General features: G+C 44.8%; 1 protein-coding gene across 5 annotated transcripts in view; it reads left to right on the top strand.

The window, feature by feature from the left end:
- AP3B2 (adaptor related protein complex 3 subunit beta 2) overlaps positions 1-16878 on the top strand; it is a 166248-nt gene that overhangs the window by 26174 nt on the left and 123196 nt on the right. For 3 of the 5 annotated variants that reach the window (XM_033921000.1, XM_033920999.1, XM_033920996.1), the window contains exon 1: positions 6515-7553. The exons of the other annotated variants lie outside the window; for them this stretch is intronic. In XM_033921000.1, coding sequence (XP_033776891.1) covers positions 7327-7553 — 227 coding nt within the window. In that variant the 5' untranslated portion in view covers positions 6515-7326. Of the gene's footprint in view, positions 1-6514; positions 7554-16878 lie in introns of those variants that run through there. 5 annotated transcript variants of the gene reach the window in all.

Raw genomic sequence — 16878 nt, 5'->3', positions numbered from 1 at the left:
TGGCTAAGAATCTCTTCCTCTCTTCCCACCCCATTTCTGATCTTGGTCACTCTCTCTACCCCACTCCCCTTGTGGGTTGTCACACCCCGGGTTCTTGCCGATGTTGCAAGCACCAGGAAAATGACCAAAACTCCAGTCCCACGTGTCCCTTGCAACTAAGGGATCCTCCAGGTCTTACTTTTAGGCATGCATGCAAGGAATATAGGTTTCAGTCAGAATGTGAAAAACCAAAAATAGCTTTATTTCAGTAATGGTAACATAATTCAAAAACATTCAGGCATCAGCCTTGCAGTGCAGTATGCATTCACAGCACCTGACATCAAACTCATAAAGGTTCCAAAACAAAACTCGAATAACACTGTAATTACCAACAGTCCCTGTTTCTGGGCTTGCAAGCTTATGGGTCTCAGTTCTCTTCACCAGAGCAACAGTGTTTTAAATCAATATTCTTTTATCCAAACAGTTCACTTGTATATTCCAAAAATCATTGATATATCACAGGTCTTCAATAGCACATGTATGTTTCCCTTCTCTGCTATAGTGCACTTGGGGATTAGCCACAGCTGAGAGAAAACAACATGCTGGCTCAGCTTGGCAATCAGCCAGGAAATACAAACACTCATCCCACCTTATATAATTCAGGGCTTTACAGAAAACTTCTGCATTTAAGCTTTCAGGGAGAGTTTTTAAAACTGAAATATCTAAGCTTTCAGATTCCCTAGCAGCACAGCATGAGAGAACATCCAGGTTTAAACTCACTATATTTCCATAGGCAATGGCTGAGTTTCAGTGCATGCCTGGCTTGCCTGGGTGTCCATTGCTTCCTCCTCTGGCTGCTCCCAAGGCTCCCTGGTAGAAGCTGCATCATCTGCCTCTAGCATGGGCCAGTCTGAGAGAGTCTGGCTCTCTCCAGCTTCATACCCTCCTGGGTATTCCTCTCCAGGGTGCTGAGTCTGGCTTCTCTTGGCTGCTTCCCCCCTTCTGTTCTCAGCTGGCTCGTTATATCTGGTGGAAAACCACTCCCCTTCTGAGACTGTGGGGGAAGGGTTTTCCACCCACTGACTTGCTTCCTGCTTTCACAAACGGGATACTTTCTAGCCCTGGTTTTAACTGGCTGTTCAAATTTCCTGAGGGATTTAACAGTGTCAGGATGAGGTTTGCCTAGAGTGAAACTTTCACACTTATCCTGCCCTGTTTCTGTTATTTCCATTTCCCCGTCAGAGCTAGAGTCAGCTTGATTAATTAATTGGTCAGTCACCTGATCTGCTCTCCTGCACCTAGGTGGCTTGTGCACATTCCTGCTCCCTGGGACAAAACCAGGAACGGATCCAGGTTTATTGTGGGTAAGACCTGAAATAGACCTGGGTTTGTCACAGGGTCCAGTATTCATGTCCCCTCACTCCATTCACCACCTCTCTCACTTGCACCCTGAATCTCTTCCCCACTCTCCCATGATCTGGAACCTCTCTCTCGCTCTCCGATGAAGCATTTCTTCCTTCCCGCCCGCCTCCCTCTTTCTGGCCTGGGTTTCCTTCTCTTCCCCTTTCCCCTCTACTTACTAGTCCATCATCCATGTCTCCTCCCCTCTCCTCTTCTCCCTGCAGGTTTAGTATCTATATTCGTTCCTCCGCCCCACTTGCAGTCCATGATCCATGTTCCCTTCCTCTTCCTCCCTCCCCCTCCCCACATGCCTAGCATCCATGCTCCCCTCTCCCCCCCAAACTGCGGTCTAGTATTCACCGACTGACCCCCACCACTCTGTGAGATCTGACATACTGTCAGGCCTCCCAGAGCATTAGTAGTGGTGGCAGTTGGCCAACAGTGGCATTGCTGTGAACTGGCTACTTGTGGCCAGCCCTGCCAGGGCTTTCCCTCTGCTGCATCATCCAGCTACAGGAAGTGATGTAGCAGAAGAAAGGCGTCGGCAGGGCCAGCCGCAAGCTGCCTGTTTAGAATTCTGCACAAATGCTGTGCAGTTGCATAGAATTCCACCAGGAATAATGTATGCTTGTAAAATGGTGAACATAACACCACTCCAACGTTTCAGAAAACACTTGAAAACTTGGCTTTTCTCTAAAATGTAACCACTTCCTCCCTCCCCACTCTACTTAGTCCCCCTCCTTCCTTCCTTTTTACCAAGCCCTCCTTCTTCCCATTGGAGTTCCTTTCTTTAGTAATTCCTGTAAACTGTGTCGAGCTCTACTTCCGTGGAGATGATGCGGTATACAAACTTAAGGTTTAGTTTAGTTTAGTTTAGTATACGTTGCCTTGTGGATTTTTAGAAAAGGTGCTAGTTTGGCAGATCTTTTCCTGAAATACTAGTGCAAAATTCTGGTTTGTATGTTCTTTCTAAAATCTGCCTTTCAATGTACTTCAACAGCAACTACATGCAGTAAATGAAATTCGACTAAATCTACCATCCGTGATGCAATTCCAGCTATAGGACTCATTTCAGGAGTTGTGGTGTTTGCCATCCTCCTAGGAATTTAGGCGTGCTTAGAACATGGTTGTTTCATAAATATCTGTCTTTTTAGGCAAGGTTTTATTTATTCTGATGAACTTTCATGAGTCAATTTGTGAATCTTTTATTGTGTAGTATTCTCATTGCAGTTATACATTCTGGAACCTTCCTTGAACTGTTCAGTAAAGCAGAATATGAATTTACAAATGAAATTAAATGGCAAGATATTTTTATGTACACCCCTCCCCCACCCTCTCAGTAAAGAAATGTCTTCTGATATTCTCAAGTGAACCCCCAGGGATCTCAATTCCTGGTCCCTTCCTGTAAAATTTTCTTTTCAGCTGAAAGGTATTTATGGAGGAATAGCCTAATGGTTAGTGCAGTGGCCCATGAACCAAGGGAACCTGGGTCCAATTCCCACTGTAGCTTCTTCTGACTCTGGGCAAGTTACCTCACCGTCCATGGCCACAGGTACAAAATAAGTGCTCGGGTATAATATCTCAAGTGCTTTGATTGTAAACACAGAAAAATGTTATATCAAATACCATACCCATTATTAACACCCTTGGTTTATTTGAAGGTGGGAGAGTATGGCGCAGTGGTGAAAGCTACAGCCTCAGCACCCTGAGGTTGTGGGTTCAAACCCACGCTGCTCTTTGTTACCCTGGGCAAGTCACTTAATCCCCCCATTGCCCCAAGTACGTTAAATAGATTGTGAGCCCACCAGAACAGACAGGGAAAAATGCTTGAGTACCTGAATAAATTCATGTAAACCGCTCTGCTCCCCTGGGAGAACGGTATAGAAAATTGAATAAATAAATAGTGTGAAAAGCTTCAGCCTCTGATAACCATTTGGTCTGTGTCTGTATATGGCCATTTGGTGGAGGATAGTCTGGTGAGGGCTTCAATGGCCGGGAGGGTGCAGATGGGCTGGAGTAGGTTTTAACGGAGATTTCGGCACAGTACTGGGTAGAGCTTTGGATTCTTGCCCAGAAATAGCTAAGAAGAAAAAATTAAAAAAAATTTAAATTGAATCAGGTTGGGCGGACTGGAAGGACCATTCGGGTCTTTATCTGCCGTCATCTACTATGTTACTATGTAACCAGAGCTGGTATTGTGATGTCATAATGCCTCATTCCACCAATGCCTAAGAGCCAGCCTCATCCGTGATCTCACAATGGCTTCATTGCCCTATATTTGGCCTACTTCTACTACGTTTAGATTTCTAGAGTGGTGCAGTGGTTAAAGCTACAACCTCAGCACCCTGGGGTTGTGGATTCAAGCCCATGCTGCTCCTTGTGACCCTGGGCAAGTCACTTAATCCCCCCATTGCCCCAGGTACATTAGATAGATTGTGAGCCTACTGGGACAGACAGGGGAAAATGCTTGAGTACCTGAATAAAAATTCATGCAAACCGTTCTGAGCTCTCCTGGGAGAACAGTATAGAAAATTTAATAAATAAAAAAATATTCCTTCCCTCTGACCCTCTTATCCTATATTTGAACCCTTTATTCTCATATCATACTATTAGTGCCACTACTACTATTTATCACTTATATAAAAGACATATGCAGCTCTGTACATTTTGACATTTAATAGATGGTTCCTGCTAAGAAGAGCTTACAATCTATCTTGGACAGACAGACATGACCATATAAGGTTAGGGATGCAGCATCCAAGGTGAGAGGAGTTAGGAGTTGAAAACAGTCACGAAGAGGTGGGCTTTTAACTTAGTAGCCTTTCTTTGGACCCTCTCTGCCTCCTTTTAGAGATATGGTCTCCAGAATGAGGCACAACACTCCAGAAAAGGTCTCGCCAATGAACTGTAGGTAGGCATCTTCATTTCTCTCGGTATACTTTAGCATCTTCTAGCTCAGAGCACAGACTTGCCATAGTTTTGTGATTTTTAAGATCATTCAGGGCTGGCATAAGGGGATGGCCACATTGTGTCTAGGGCCCACAAAAGGCATATTTGTCTTTGGGTGCCCCTCAATGGTGTTTAATATATGTCAGAACTTTTAATTTGAATTGTATGTGTATTTTATTTGTATTTTGTTTATTGTGCATATTTTCAAGGCCAAAAGTCAAATCATAAAAATAAATAGTTCTTCATTTTATTCTTTCTGATTTAAAAAAAAAAAACAAAAAACATTTTTGTTGGCTGTAGGCACTTTGTCTATTTGGGCCAGATTTTGCATTGGCGCCATAATTGGCAGCCACCTACAAAAAATGGCACCAATCATGTGTCGATAATGCTACGACACCATTTGTAGATTTGCGACTCCCATTAAAGGTAGGCGTTTGTAACATAGGCCAGAGTTTTAAAAGCCTACATTACCAGCACCTACCTTTGAAGGAGAATCATGCCTAACGGCGCCTAATGCCATTTATGGTCCAAACCACGCCTACTTTGACCTTAGGTGCCATTAGGCGCCTAGGCGCCTACATTTTAAAAAATGAGACTTCAATTGTTTTTTAATCAGTGCAGTCAACTAGTTCACTGATTAAAACAATTAAGTTAGACAGCAGTAGGGTGCCTATTACCACCTAACCTATGGCACCCTGTGTAGAATCTGCCCTATTGCGCCTAATGGATAAGTTTGCCCTGTGTGTGGGGTGGGTGGGGGTGTGGTTAGCAATTAGGGTACTTGCCCTGGGCTTCTATCAGTGTCGTAGTAAGGGGGGATCCACCCCTGGCGCCATCTTGGTGGGAGTGCCAGCACCTATCCTCCTCTTCAACCCCCTCCCCACTTTTCCCTGCCCCCCTCTCCCACTACCATGCACGTGCCCCTGCCCACGAACCTCTTTAATGTTCCCTGCGCGAGCAGCAACCCCAACCTGCTGCTCACGCCAGCGTCAGCTCTTCCTCTGACTTCACTTCCTGGACCCGCGCCTAGGAAGTGTCGTCATCAGAGGAAGCGTCGGCGCGAGCAGCAGGTTGGGGTTGCTTCTCGCGCTGGGAACATTAAAGAGGTACAGTATAATCTCATTATAACGGACTTCAAGGGACCTGGAAAAACGGTCTGTTATATCCAGAGTCCGTTATATCCAAAGTTGCATTTTTTTTAAAGCTTTATTTAGGGCAACTTGAAACAATGTACTGTACAATCAATGAACAACAGTCACTGCACAAGCAAATCAGCAACATCAATAACAAAACTCAGCAAAACATTGATATGGCACAAAATGATTGCAAACCAGAACACTGTACTGGAAAGAAAAATACTCTGTCATTCCTTTCTGGGCTGCATTTTGATGCTATATCACCGGCATGCCACGTGCCTTGTAGGCGGAGCCTGCATGTCCGTTATAGCCGAATGAAATTAAAGCTAAAATGGCTCTGGGGACCATATTGTTTATCCGTTATATCCAAAAGTCCGTTATATGCGAGTCTGCTATATCCGATGATTTTCTGTATATTTATAAAGGCGCTTGTCCGGGACCAGTGGACCTCGTCCGCTATAAGTGAGGTTCCGTTATAAGCGAGTCTGTTATAACGAGATTACACTGTATGGGGAAGGGAATGGGTGCGCAGGAGGAGGGGCGCCATCGCCCCAGGCGTCTCTCACACTCGTTATGCCACTGGCTATCCTTGCCATGTAGGGTCCCAAGCCTGCCTCAAAATGAAGGAGGAATGACCTGAAGGTAAGCTTCAGGTCCTCTTCCCAGATTCTGCCCTGATCCCCTGTATGTCCAGTATTAGCCCTGAAATCATCACAGACAAATCTATAGGCATTTATGCACACACACAGATATCCACATCATATGCATCTCTGCCTCTGTACATGTGCCGCCACATCTGTCTTGTGTCTACACATCGACATGCTTCTGTCCTATTAAGACCATTCTTTCGTGAATATGAGAACAGGAGTTTTCTGTGCAGTTAAAGGCTGGCGTTCGCTGACTTCTGCTTCCAGCATCGGGTTTCAGCAGCATCCCCAAGCCAAACTGGGAAAGGAAGAGGCGGAGGAGGGGAGGAGAGAAGGCGGCTGTCAGAGGAGTGTGTGTGTGTGAGCTGAGTCATACATCAGAACCCCGGTGTGTGAGAAGGGAAGCGGGGGACCTGCAAACGTGGCTCATGGAGTGAGCCGCACCTCCCCTCTGGCAGGCAGGGCCGGCTCATCGCAGAAGGACCTGTGGAGCCCCAAGCTGAGAGCGAGATAAGGCGCAAGCTGCGTGCTTTGTGTGAGGAGGGAGCAGTCCTGTGCAGTCCCAAACCGAGAGGGAGAAAGACAGAGCAGGTTGTGTACTGTACGGAAGGAGTGAGGGAGACAGTCTATCTTTCCTATAGTATAGTTTTATAGCCAATAATCCTTTGCAATGCAGGTTTGATTTTTATTTTTTTTTAATCCATTCTTATTTTAAAGTAAAAAGCCAGAAGTAAATAGAAAGACAGGGCCCAGATATACTATTTCCTAAAGGCAGAAATAGAGGGAAGCTATATAGTAACTCTGACCCATAGTTTAAGTGCTGTATACTAAACCCACCATGCACATATAGATTGTATGTATATATCTGGTCAAAAAAGGGAGAGACGGGGGTTATCTTTAGTTGGCTTTGGTCTCATTCGTATGCTGTTTTTTGAAAGATGTTCTTTGCCAGTTGCTGTTTCCACAGTGTTGCCTCGGGTCCTTCAAACAGGTCCATCCCTGAAGGAGCGAGGAAAAGGAGTGGAGAGAAAGTGTTGGGGGCTCTGAAAACTAGCCCCCTTCTTGGAGATTAGTATATAAAAGTGTGGATAATTAGCCAGAAAAGCACCCTCTGCTTCCTAGCTCGTACCCTGGTGGTGACCTGTTGAGCAGTGTCTGGGTGGGTTTAATGTCCTGGATTTATGTGGGAAAAAGTAAGCAAATAGCAGTACAGCATGAAGCCGATGCAGAAGCTTCTGCAGCTCCCAGTAAGTGCTGTGAATCTGGTGAAGTCCCAGAACAGCAAAGAAGCCAAGAGCCCGGTGCTCTCACCCGATGGGAGCCCGCAGACATGGTACAGCACTGTACAGGCAGATGAGCTGCGTCTGCTGAAGTCGCCATCGCTCGAGTTGGAACCTGTCATGGAGGACAGCAACAATGGAAGCCAAACCCAAGCACTACGGTAGGACAACTTGGGAACTGGTGGGCCTGGGGGTGGGGGAGGCTGTGTGCACTGTTCTGCATGGCGTTCAGATTCCAAAGTACATGGGTAATGGGTCATAAAAAGACATATCTTCACCTCCACTGGGGTTCTCATCTCCACTCCCTTGGGCAGTCACTTTAAATAACAGGAGGGAAACTAAGGTGATAGAAGGGTCCTCAGATACCTGGGTAAGATGAGTATAGTTCTTATTGTGGACTAAGCCCAGGAAGGCTACATGACTTGCTTGCATTCAAAGTGAATGATCCAAAAGGGCCATTTCCTTAGGGCAGGGGTGTCCAATGTCGGTCCTCGAGGGCCGCAATCCAGTTGGGTTTTCAGGATTTCCCCAATGAATATGCATTGAAAACAGTGCATGCAAATAGATCTCATGCATATTCATTGGGGAAATCCTGAAAACCCGACTGGACTGCGGCCCTCGAGGACCGACATTGGACACCCCTGCCTTAGGGACTACACCAGGGGTGTCAGTCACCCCTCGAGGGCTGCAATCCAGTTGGGTTTTCAGGATTTCCCCCAATGAATATGCATGAGATCTATTTGTATGCACTGCTTTCATTGTATGCTAATAAATCTCACAATAGGCTACACCCTGCACAATAGGCTCTAGGACAGTGTTTCTCAACTCGGTCCTAGAGTACCCCATTGCCAGTCAGGTTTTCAGGATATCCACATTGAATTTGCATAAACTTTATTTGCATACACTGCCTCCATTATATGCAAATGGCTTTCATGCATATTCATTGTGGATATCTTGAAAGCCTGGCTGGCACTGGGGTACTCCAGGAGCGAGCTGAGAAACACTGCTCTAGGACACGCATCACTTCTACTGACCTGCCATTCACCAAAAGATGACTGTGTGTAGGGATGGAAAGCCTAGTTGGGATGTTTCCAAGATGATTTTATGACAGATCTATCTGGCAGACTGCCTAGGTCCCTCAGGACTAAAACTTGTGTCCCGCAAAGCAGCTCTAGAATATGCATATGTTCTACAACACACGTACTATTTGCTACTTTAAAAAAAATAGTAGGAGAGGGACTGTACACATCATCCTGGGATAATATGCTCTTGTGTGTTAACGTGTAACAAAAATAATTCAAAATTGCGTCTGTCACTTGGTCGATCATGATCTACAACATGTGCCCCTAATACAGTATCCATAAAACAGATTGGTTTCTCGACTTTGATATTCCAGTACAAGTGACATAGACTGTATTTTGCAATTTTGAATAATTGTACCGTAATAATTTTATGTTATGTGTGAATTATCCTAGGTTTATATGTACAGTCCCTTCCCTACTTTTTTCCTTTCTATTCGCTCTTCGTGGGGTAGTGTTTCCTTGTTTTCATTTTGTATCTGCTTAAAAAAATGGCATTTCCTGGGACACATATTTGGGAGTAAATTCCCCACATGTGGTTAAATATTCAGATGTATCTGCACAATTCCCAATTACTTTCTACCTGCCATATCTGTGAGTGAGGTATGTGAATATTTATGCCCCAGTGTTACATGTAAGAATTTCTTGAAATTTACTTGTATACAGAAGTATCTTTGTACCTTTCCTTGATGCAACCTAGCGAAAATTGTTTACAATTATTTTTTTTGTTTGTTTAAACTTATTTCCCAATCTGTATATGAGCTGCTGACCCATATATCAGACTCCTACTGGTCAATCATAGATTGCTGTCTGCATGACAGTTTATATTTTCTCCCAAATTAAACCTTAATGTTGGTCTTGCTCCCCCTTCCAGAATATAATGTATACATCGCTTATGGAAATCTTGCAGGAGTTCAGACTGCCTTCTCCCCAGTTCCTGTCCTTAGATGTGACGGGGTGGGGGGAGGGGAGGAAGTTGACATCAGCCAAGACAAGACTTCCTGAGGCTCCGTACTTGCATAAGAATAGCCATATTGGGTCAGACCAATGGTCCATCTAGTCCAGTATCCTGTTTCCACAGTGGCCAATCCAGGCATAGGCAGCGTGTGTAGGGGCTCAAAGGCTCCGCCCTAGCCCCAGCAGGATCTTGTGGCACAACCTTTCTCTCCAGCTCCTGACTCCCCCACCTACCTTCCCTGGTTGCTGTAATTTTAAATCTTCCGGCAGCCTCTGCACAGCGTCAACAAGCAGGTCAATCCTGGAAGTCTTCATTATGCTGTGTGGCAGTTGCCCGAAGATTTAAAATTGCAGCAGCCGGGAGGAGGTAGGTGGGGAAGTAGAGCCAGTTTTTGGGGAGGCCATGACCCCTCTGGCCTCCCTGGTTCTGATGCCTATGAATCCAGGCCACAAGCATGTGGCACAAGACTATTAGGACCAGCATGCATTGGGAGCTTAGGCCTAAGCTGTTATACTGGGTTGTTGCAACGTCTCTGGGTTGGTTTTTTTTAAGTCATAAGAACATAAGAAGTTGCCCCCACTGAGTCAGACCAGAGGTCCATCTTGCTCAGCGGTCCGCTCCCGCGGCGGCCCATCAGGCCTAGTGCCTGAACAGTGGTCCCTGATTAATTTTGTAACTTACCTCTAATCCCATTCCTATAATCTACCTCTACTCTTATCTGTACCCCTCAATCCCTTTGTCTTCCAAGTACCTATCCAAAGCTTCTTTGAACCCCTGTAGCGTGCTCCTGTTTATCACATCCTCTGGTAGCGCGTTCCATGTATCCATAGCTATGATTGCCCTGATGGTTGTAGCATCATGTTAGCTGGGTGAGTGATATGTTACAGCCCAAAGATGACCCTTTGCTGGTCCTAACCAATTCCATGCTTCACAGCTGCTGCACAGGGGAAGTAATACACAATGGGGTCCTTTTACTAAGGTACACTAATGAATTAGTTTGCATTAGATGCCATGCAGCCCCAGAGGAATACAGTGGACTCCACAGCATTCAGTGTGCCCTAAATCCATTAGCATGCCGAAACAAAAGGATCCCAGTATAATTTTGGTATCTATTACATGTAGAAGCAGCAAGCTGTGGTGGATATAATTGTAGATTAACTTAATGCTTCTGTTATACAGTAGTTCCTTCATCAGAGAAATACATGGAAGTATATAACCCTTAAAAGCCAGGTTGTAGGCAATGCCTTGTCACATTTGTGACTGGCTTTTAAGGGTTATATACTTCCATGTATTTCTACAACCTATTTATTGACTTTTAATTCTTTACCTTTGTGGACTATCACAGAAATCATGCCATACTATCAATTTTTGAAATCAAAAGCCTTCACGTGAGGAGCTAGTGTCCTGAAAAATCAGTTTTCCTTTTATAGAAACTGAGAGAAATCCATGGTCTTGGCTATCTCAGGTGCTTTAGAGGCAAATGTCCTTCCCAGGATTTTTTGTTTCACCTACAATCCCATCACCTGTCTTCAACCTTTACTCCAGAGCACAAAACACAAAAAGGGTTTTCCGAATTCCTAAGTTTTGTAGGAAGAGACTTGGAGTTTCTCTTTGTGCTATTTAGCTGGCCTCACTTTCTAGTGACATTCTCTTGCTGTCCTTGTCTGAGAGAGAAGCCCTTTCAGAAACATTGTGTGACTATAGTAAAACTGTGAAAAGAGAACAGGAAGACAGCCTCCAATTTTTCCCGCTTAATCAAACAAGACTTTTTGTTTTGTTTTGAACATAGGCATTAATCAGAATTCCAGCAGCACTACATTTTGTCCCTCTCAACTTTCTGGTGTCATATCTCTTTGATCTCAGATATAACATAGTAACATAGTAGATGACGGCAGATAAAGACCCGAATGGTCCATCTAGTCTGCCCAACCTGATTCAATCTAAAAATTTGTTGGGTGGGGTTTTTTTCTTCTTCTCCTTAGCTATTTCTGGGCAAGAATCTAAAGCTCTGCCCTGTTCTTAGGTTCCAACTACTGAAGTCTCCGTCAAAGCTCACTCCAGTCTATCTACACCCTCCCAGCCATTGAAGCCTCCCCAGCCCATCCTCCCCCATACGGCCATATACAGACACAGACTGTGCAACTCTGCCAAGTACTGGCCTTAGTTCTTCAATATTTACTATTATTTTCTGATTCTAGATCCTCTGTGTTCATCCCACGCTTTTTTTGAACTCCGTCACCGTTTTCCTCTCCACCGCCTCTCTCGGGAGCACATTCCAGGCATCCACCACCCTCTCCGTAAAGAAGAATTTCCTTACATTGCTCTTGAGTCTACCACCCCTCAACCTCAAATTATGTCCTCTGGTTGTACCATTTTCCTTTCTCTGTAAAAGATGTTGTTCTACGTTAATACCTTTCAAGTATTTGAACGTCTGAATCATATCTCCCCTTCACATCAAGTCTATATAAACTTTAAGAAAGATAGGTTCTTCTAAAAAAACTATTTTCAGCTGTTATACCTTGCTGTCTTTACCACTAGATCAGTGTACTGAGATTATCAGCCTTTTAAGAGGATGCATAAGAAGCTTTTTTTGCTCAACTTTGAACCTTTTAAAAAAAGTTTTAGCTTATGGGGCTCATAATCGAAACAGAAATACGTCTTAAAACCCGCCCAAGTCAGCTCTTGGATGATCAAAAAAACAGGTTGTCCAAATGCCGATGATCAAAACGGGTTTTTAGACATATCCAGAGACTTTTTAGGCCTCTGAATCCCGCTGTGTGCCCACAGGAGAAAGGGGCAAAGTAAAGATCCACACACAATCCCCCCGTGTTTACTGACCCCCTCACACCAACATAAAAATCAGAATAAACTGATTGTAAACTGCTTGGTACAAACTATATAGAAATTGTTATTTTTTTAAAAAGATGCCAGGCTGGCAATCTGGCAGAAATGAACACTGGATTTTCCCAAAGAAGGAACTGTACTATACATTCCTGAGAATGAATTAGGTGAGTTCAGTGAGTTACATTATTTGGGAATTTAATGCAAAAATGATTTCTAAGCACTGTCGCGTTTTAAAAATTTTCTCGGGGGGAAAAAAATAAGGAAGAAAGCTGTTCCTGTCCTTCTGTTGAAATGCAACTTTTCAGTACCAGTATTTGGAAAATACACTTTCTCATATCATGAGTGTTGGGATGTATGTTCTCCTTGATACAGGAGGTCTGCTCTAACTGTCTTCAGTTGGTGGTTCGGTTTAGAATAATCTTAGCACTATTTTCTGTGAAGCATATGTTTTAAACCTAAAAACTGTGTAAAAATTTGGCAAATCGCCGTCTCATAAGCCAGTCAAAAATATTTCTAGTTTATTTATGCGCTGGACAGTGATGTGTGATAAGCTGTGATGACGGTGAATCTGGGTAATTTCACACCCTTTTGTCCGCTCTTCGCCTCCCCCTCCATACATCTGTCCGTGAGGAAAGGTGGCTGTCTGTCTTCCTCCACAGACCTCCCTCTTCTGTAGCGCTGAATGGAATTAGCAGCTCCTATGTGATAGAGAATGCTGGAATTCTAGCATTGAGGTTTCCATAACAACTGTTAGGGCCAAGGGCTTCTTTTCATGCTGGTGTAACTTAATTTCTGTCAGGAGATAAATATTTCACAGCCTACTGTTGGATTATTTTCCTTCCTCAGAAAGGCTTGCTACCCTCCTTTGCTTATCCTGTTTTTAAATGAAAGTGTCCATGGTGTCTTTTTTTTCCTTTGCCTTTTTGAAGTTAAATAATCCAAGTGGTTTTATACAGCTCAGTGCTTAAACCCTTTTATAGCTACAGGGAGGTGGGTGGGGGTGACTAGGGATTTCCACCTAGCAGCAATATAATAATGAGGGGGGGGGAATGGGAGGGGTATGAAAATTTTTTATGACTGGCTGGTATCTCGATGTTCAAAGTACTGCATCTACTTTGTATTGTTGTTTTGGTGATTTTTCTGTCGTCAATAAAAATGACTTGAACTAAACACTTTTATACTACTGCAACAGGTTGGCTCCTAAGATAACAAAATCATAGAGGCAGGTCCTTGCTGTCTGCTCCATCTCTGGTTCTATTTGAGAGCCCTGGAAATTCCTGTTTTAAAATTGTTATTTTTCATTCTATTCTGAGGGGTTTTCCCCAGTTTTTAAGTTCACAATACCTCCTGTGGTCTAGTTATTACTACAGCACTCCACAGCTATGGCACCCTTCATAGGGTTACCATATGGCTCCAGAAAAAGGAGGACGGATTGAGACATCTGGGTTTTACTTCCATTGAAAGCAATAGAAGTAAAACCCAGATGTTTGTTTATTTAAAAATTTATATACGGCATAAAACTATGCGGTTAACATTTTGATTACACACATAATATACCAATCGCTCTTTAGTCGTATGGATATGAACAAACATCTTATCAATTAAACATCCTATATAATAAAACCCTAAGCGCGCATGCGCACTTAGGGTTTTGTGATCCCTGTGGCCGTGTTTTCTGATCCGTGGCCGGATTCTATTTTAGAATGCGGCGGCAGGGATCACTCTGGCCACTCCCGTCCTCCCGCCCTCACTCGCCAACTGCTGGAGGAAGCGCAGGCAAGCTCTCTCCCTGCCCGCGTCCTCGGCAGGGAACACACTGGAGTTCCCCCCCTCCCGCCCTCAATCACCAACCGCTGCCGCCGCCACCGCTGATCCTTCTCTTCAAAGCAGCCTGCGATCATGGCCAGCTTTAGCGAACCGCGCAGGCCGCTCTCCAACCTCAGTAGCACCTTCCCTCTGACGCACGGGATCGCGTCAGAGGGAACGTGCTACCGAGTTGGAGAGCGGCCTGCGAGGTTCGCTAAAGCCGACCACGATCGCAGGCTGCTTTGAAGAGGAGCAGGCCAGAAGATGCCAGGATGGAGGGAGGGTAAGAACGTAAACAATACAGGGGAAGAGGGAAAGGGGGCTGCTTGGGGGGGAGGGGTGTGCTGGGGACAGACAGCTTTGCTCTGGGGGGGAAGACAGAAGGGGCCATGGAGAGACAGGGAGAGGGAAAGGGGGCTGCTATGGGGGGAGGGGTGGGCTGGGGGCAGACAGCTTTGCTTGGGGGGGGGGAGGGAAGACAGAAGGACACAGACAGCGGCCAAGGAGAGAGAGAGACAGACAGACACATCTATTCTAGCACCCGTTAATGTAAGGGGCTTAAAGACTAGTTCATCAATAAAACTGTAGCAAGTTAAAACCCAGATGTCTCAATCCATCCTCCTTTTTCTGGAGCCATATGGTAACTCTAACCCTTCAGCAACTGCTCTGGTGTGTCTTAAATCCCACCCTTACTTGTAGGGCATTGTGTGATAACTGGGGCTTCTTCCTCTGCATTCTGAATGGGAGTACACTAGCTCCATGCCATCCCTAGCCCTGGCAGGCCCAAGGGGGCAGAAATGAGCCCCATTGTCTTGCCACAGAAATGGTTATTTCATTCTTTCATTACATATTCATCAGTGGGAGCTTTAGCATATTTCTTTGTGTAATGTATTTAGGGTTTTACTGTCTGTAACATGCTTTGTTTTTTTAAACAGTTACTTATCAGAAAAGATTTTGAATCCCATTGAAAGTGTTTTGGATGGGATGGGATGGGCCGGTGGAGGAAATGGTCATTCCCTTTAGAAAAGAGAAAGGTGGAAGATTATTTGTACCTCTGTGAAGATACCTATCGAACTTAACCCGATGCAGTTTAGTCCTACTGATAACCATAGCCTCATAAATGCTTGCTGTACTAATAATGCTGCAGGAATGTTCTGCTGTATGTCAGTTCCTCATCTATTTTGACCATTTAACACAGCCTCTTAACTGGTTCTTTTTTTAATCTATGTGTCTTAACTAGATTGTAAGTTCCAAGGAGCAGAAGTGGTCTCTTCCATGTTTCTGTAAAGTACTGTGCAACCTTGTAGTGCTACCCAAATAACAAAAGTAGTAATACAGATTGAGGTAATATCACTCAGTTGTAGACTGTAACCCAGGAGTTCACTACAGTTAAATGAAGGGAGAGTACACCTCTTGTTTTTCATTCCTGCACAAGCCTAGGCTATTTTGAAACAGTACCTCAATAGCTTCCAAACCCAGCCTGTGCAGCCTTTCTCCTTTCCCTCCCTCCCTACCCATCCCCAGCCTGCACAGCCTCTCTCATTCCCTCCCTTCCCATCCGCCCCAGCCCATGCAGCCTCTCTTTTCCAGTCACTGGCATCAGGTCCAGTATACTGCCACTGCCAGAGGCCTGTAGCTTCTGGGTGGACAGTCCTGAGTCCAGTCTAGGTGGGCCAGGCCTGTCTAGGGCTACTCATGGTTATGCCCCTGCTACCTGCCCTCCCTCCAGTATGGAGGTGTATTGAACAGTGAGGAGGAGGAGGAAAGTTCTGTAAGCTCAGGTGAAGACCCCCGAGAATTTCCCTTTCACAGCAGTAGCAGGCCAAAGCAAGGCCAGTACAGCTAAGACCTAAAATGGTTGCTGAAAAAGCAAATGGGCTCTCTGACTAGAAATTGTCAACTCTGAAAGACACTTCTGCTTTTTCTTAGAAACAGAGTGTAGTTAGGGAGAAAACCAATTCTGATGAAAAATATAAGCAACATGATAACTTCATGATAGCTTTATGAAAGTTTCACCAGAGGAAAGACGAACTACGGACAGAAGTATACAAGAAGGCTAACCACAGAGTTGGAAAACCATTAGGCCCAGGTGCTCGAGGGAGGGTCTTGATATATTAAGAGAACACTTATGGGGAAAGGAGGGTAGAATTAGATGGAAAGAGGCGTGACACAGAATCACTCAATTATTAACCAATCCATAGCTTAATATATGAAATAATGAATATGATTAACCAATGAAAGTGTGAAATGTAACATGCACCAACGTGGGCCAGAGCTGCCAGAATCGTATAAAAGAAAGCTCCCTGAACTATAGTTTCAGAACTCATTGGAGGTTCTCCATCAGCCTGGCCAGCCTGGTGTATGCTCTATCACTCTGTATGCTGTGTGATTTGTTCCTGTAAGCTATTACTACTTGATTATTAAATTCATATTATTTGGATCAGTATAAAGAGAGTTGAGTGGCCTGTCTGTGAAGGCCTAGGGTCTTCAGCAGTCACGGAGTCGCAGTCTACAGGCATGTGGCTGTCGGACATGCCGTCCCTTATTATGGAACAGGAAGCTGACATCAGAGGGGGCAGGGGACCGGCAGAGCCGACAGTCATACACATATAGACTGCAGCTCTGTGATTGCTTAATGCACTTCTGTACTGCCTGCGCCCAGGGCAAACTGCACCCACCGCCCCTCCCTTGGTACATCACTGTGATTGGGTAACTTAAACAAGGGGCTGCTTCCCTATCCTCTGGACTGCCACTGTGACCTACACCCAGAAGTGGCAGTCAGAAGGGGGCCTGAGAGTT

Source organism: Geotrypetes seraphini, chromosome 14 (assembly GCF_902459505.1).
Source record: "Geotrypetes seraphini chromosome 14, aGeoSer1.1, whole genome shotgun sequence".
In the NCBI taxonomy this organism is placed as follows: Eukaryota; Metazoa; Chordata; class Amphibia; order Gymnophiona; family Dermophiidae; genus Geotrypetes; species Geotrypetes seraphini.
The sequence above is the reverse complement of the archived record's forward strand: the minus strand, read 5'-3'. Positions and strand labels throughout refer to the sequence as shown.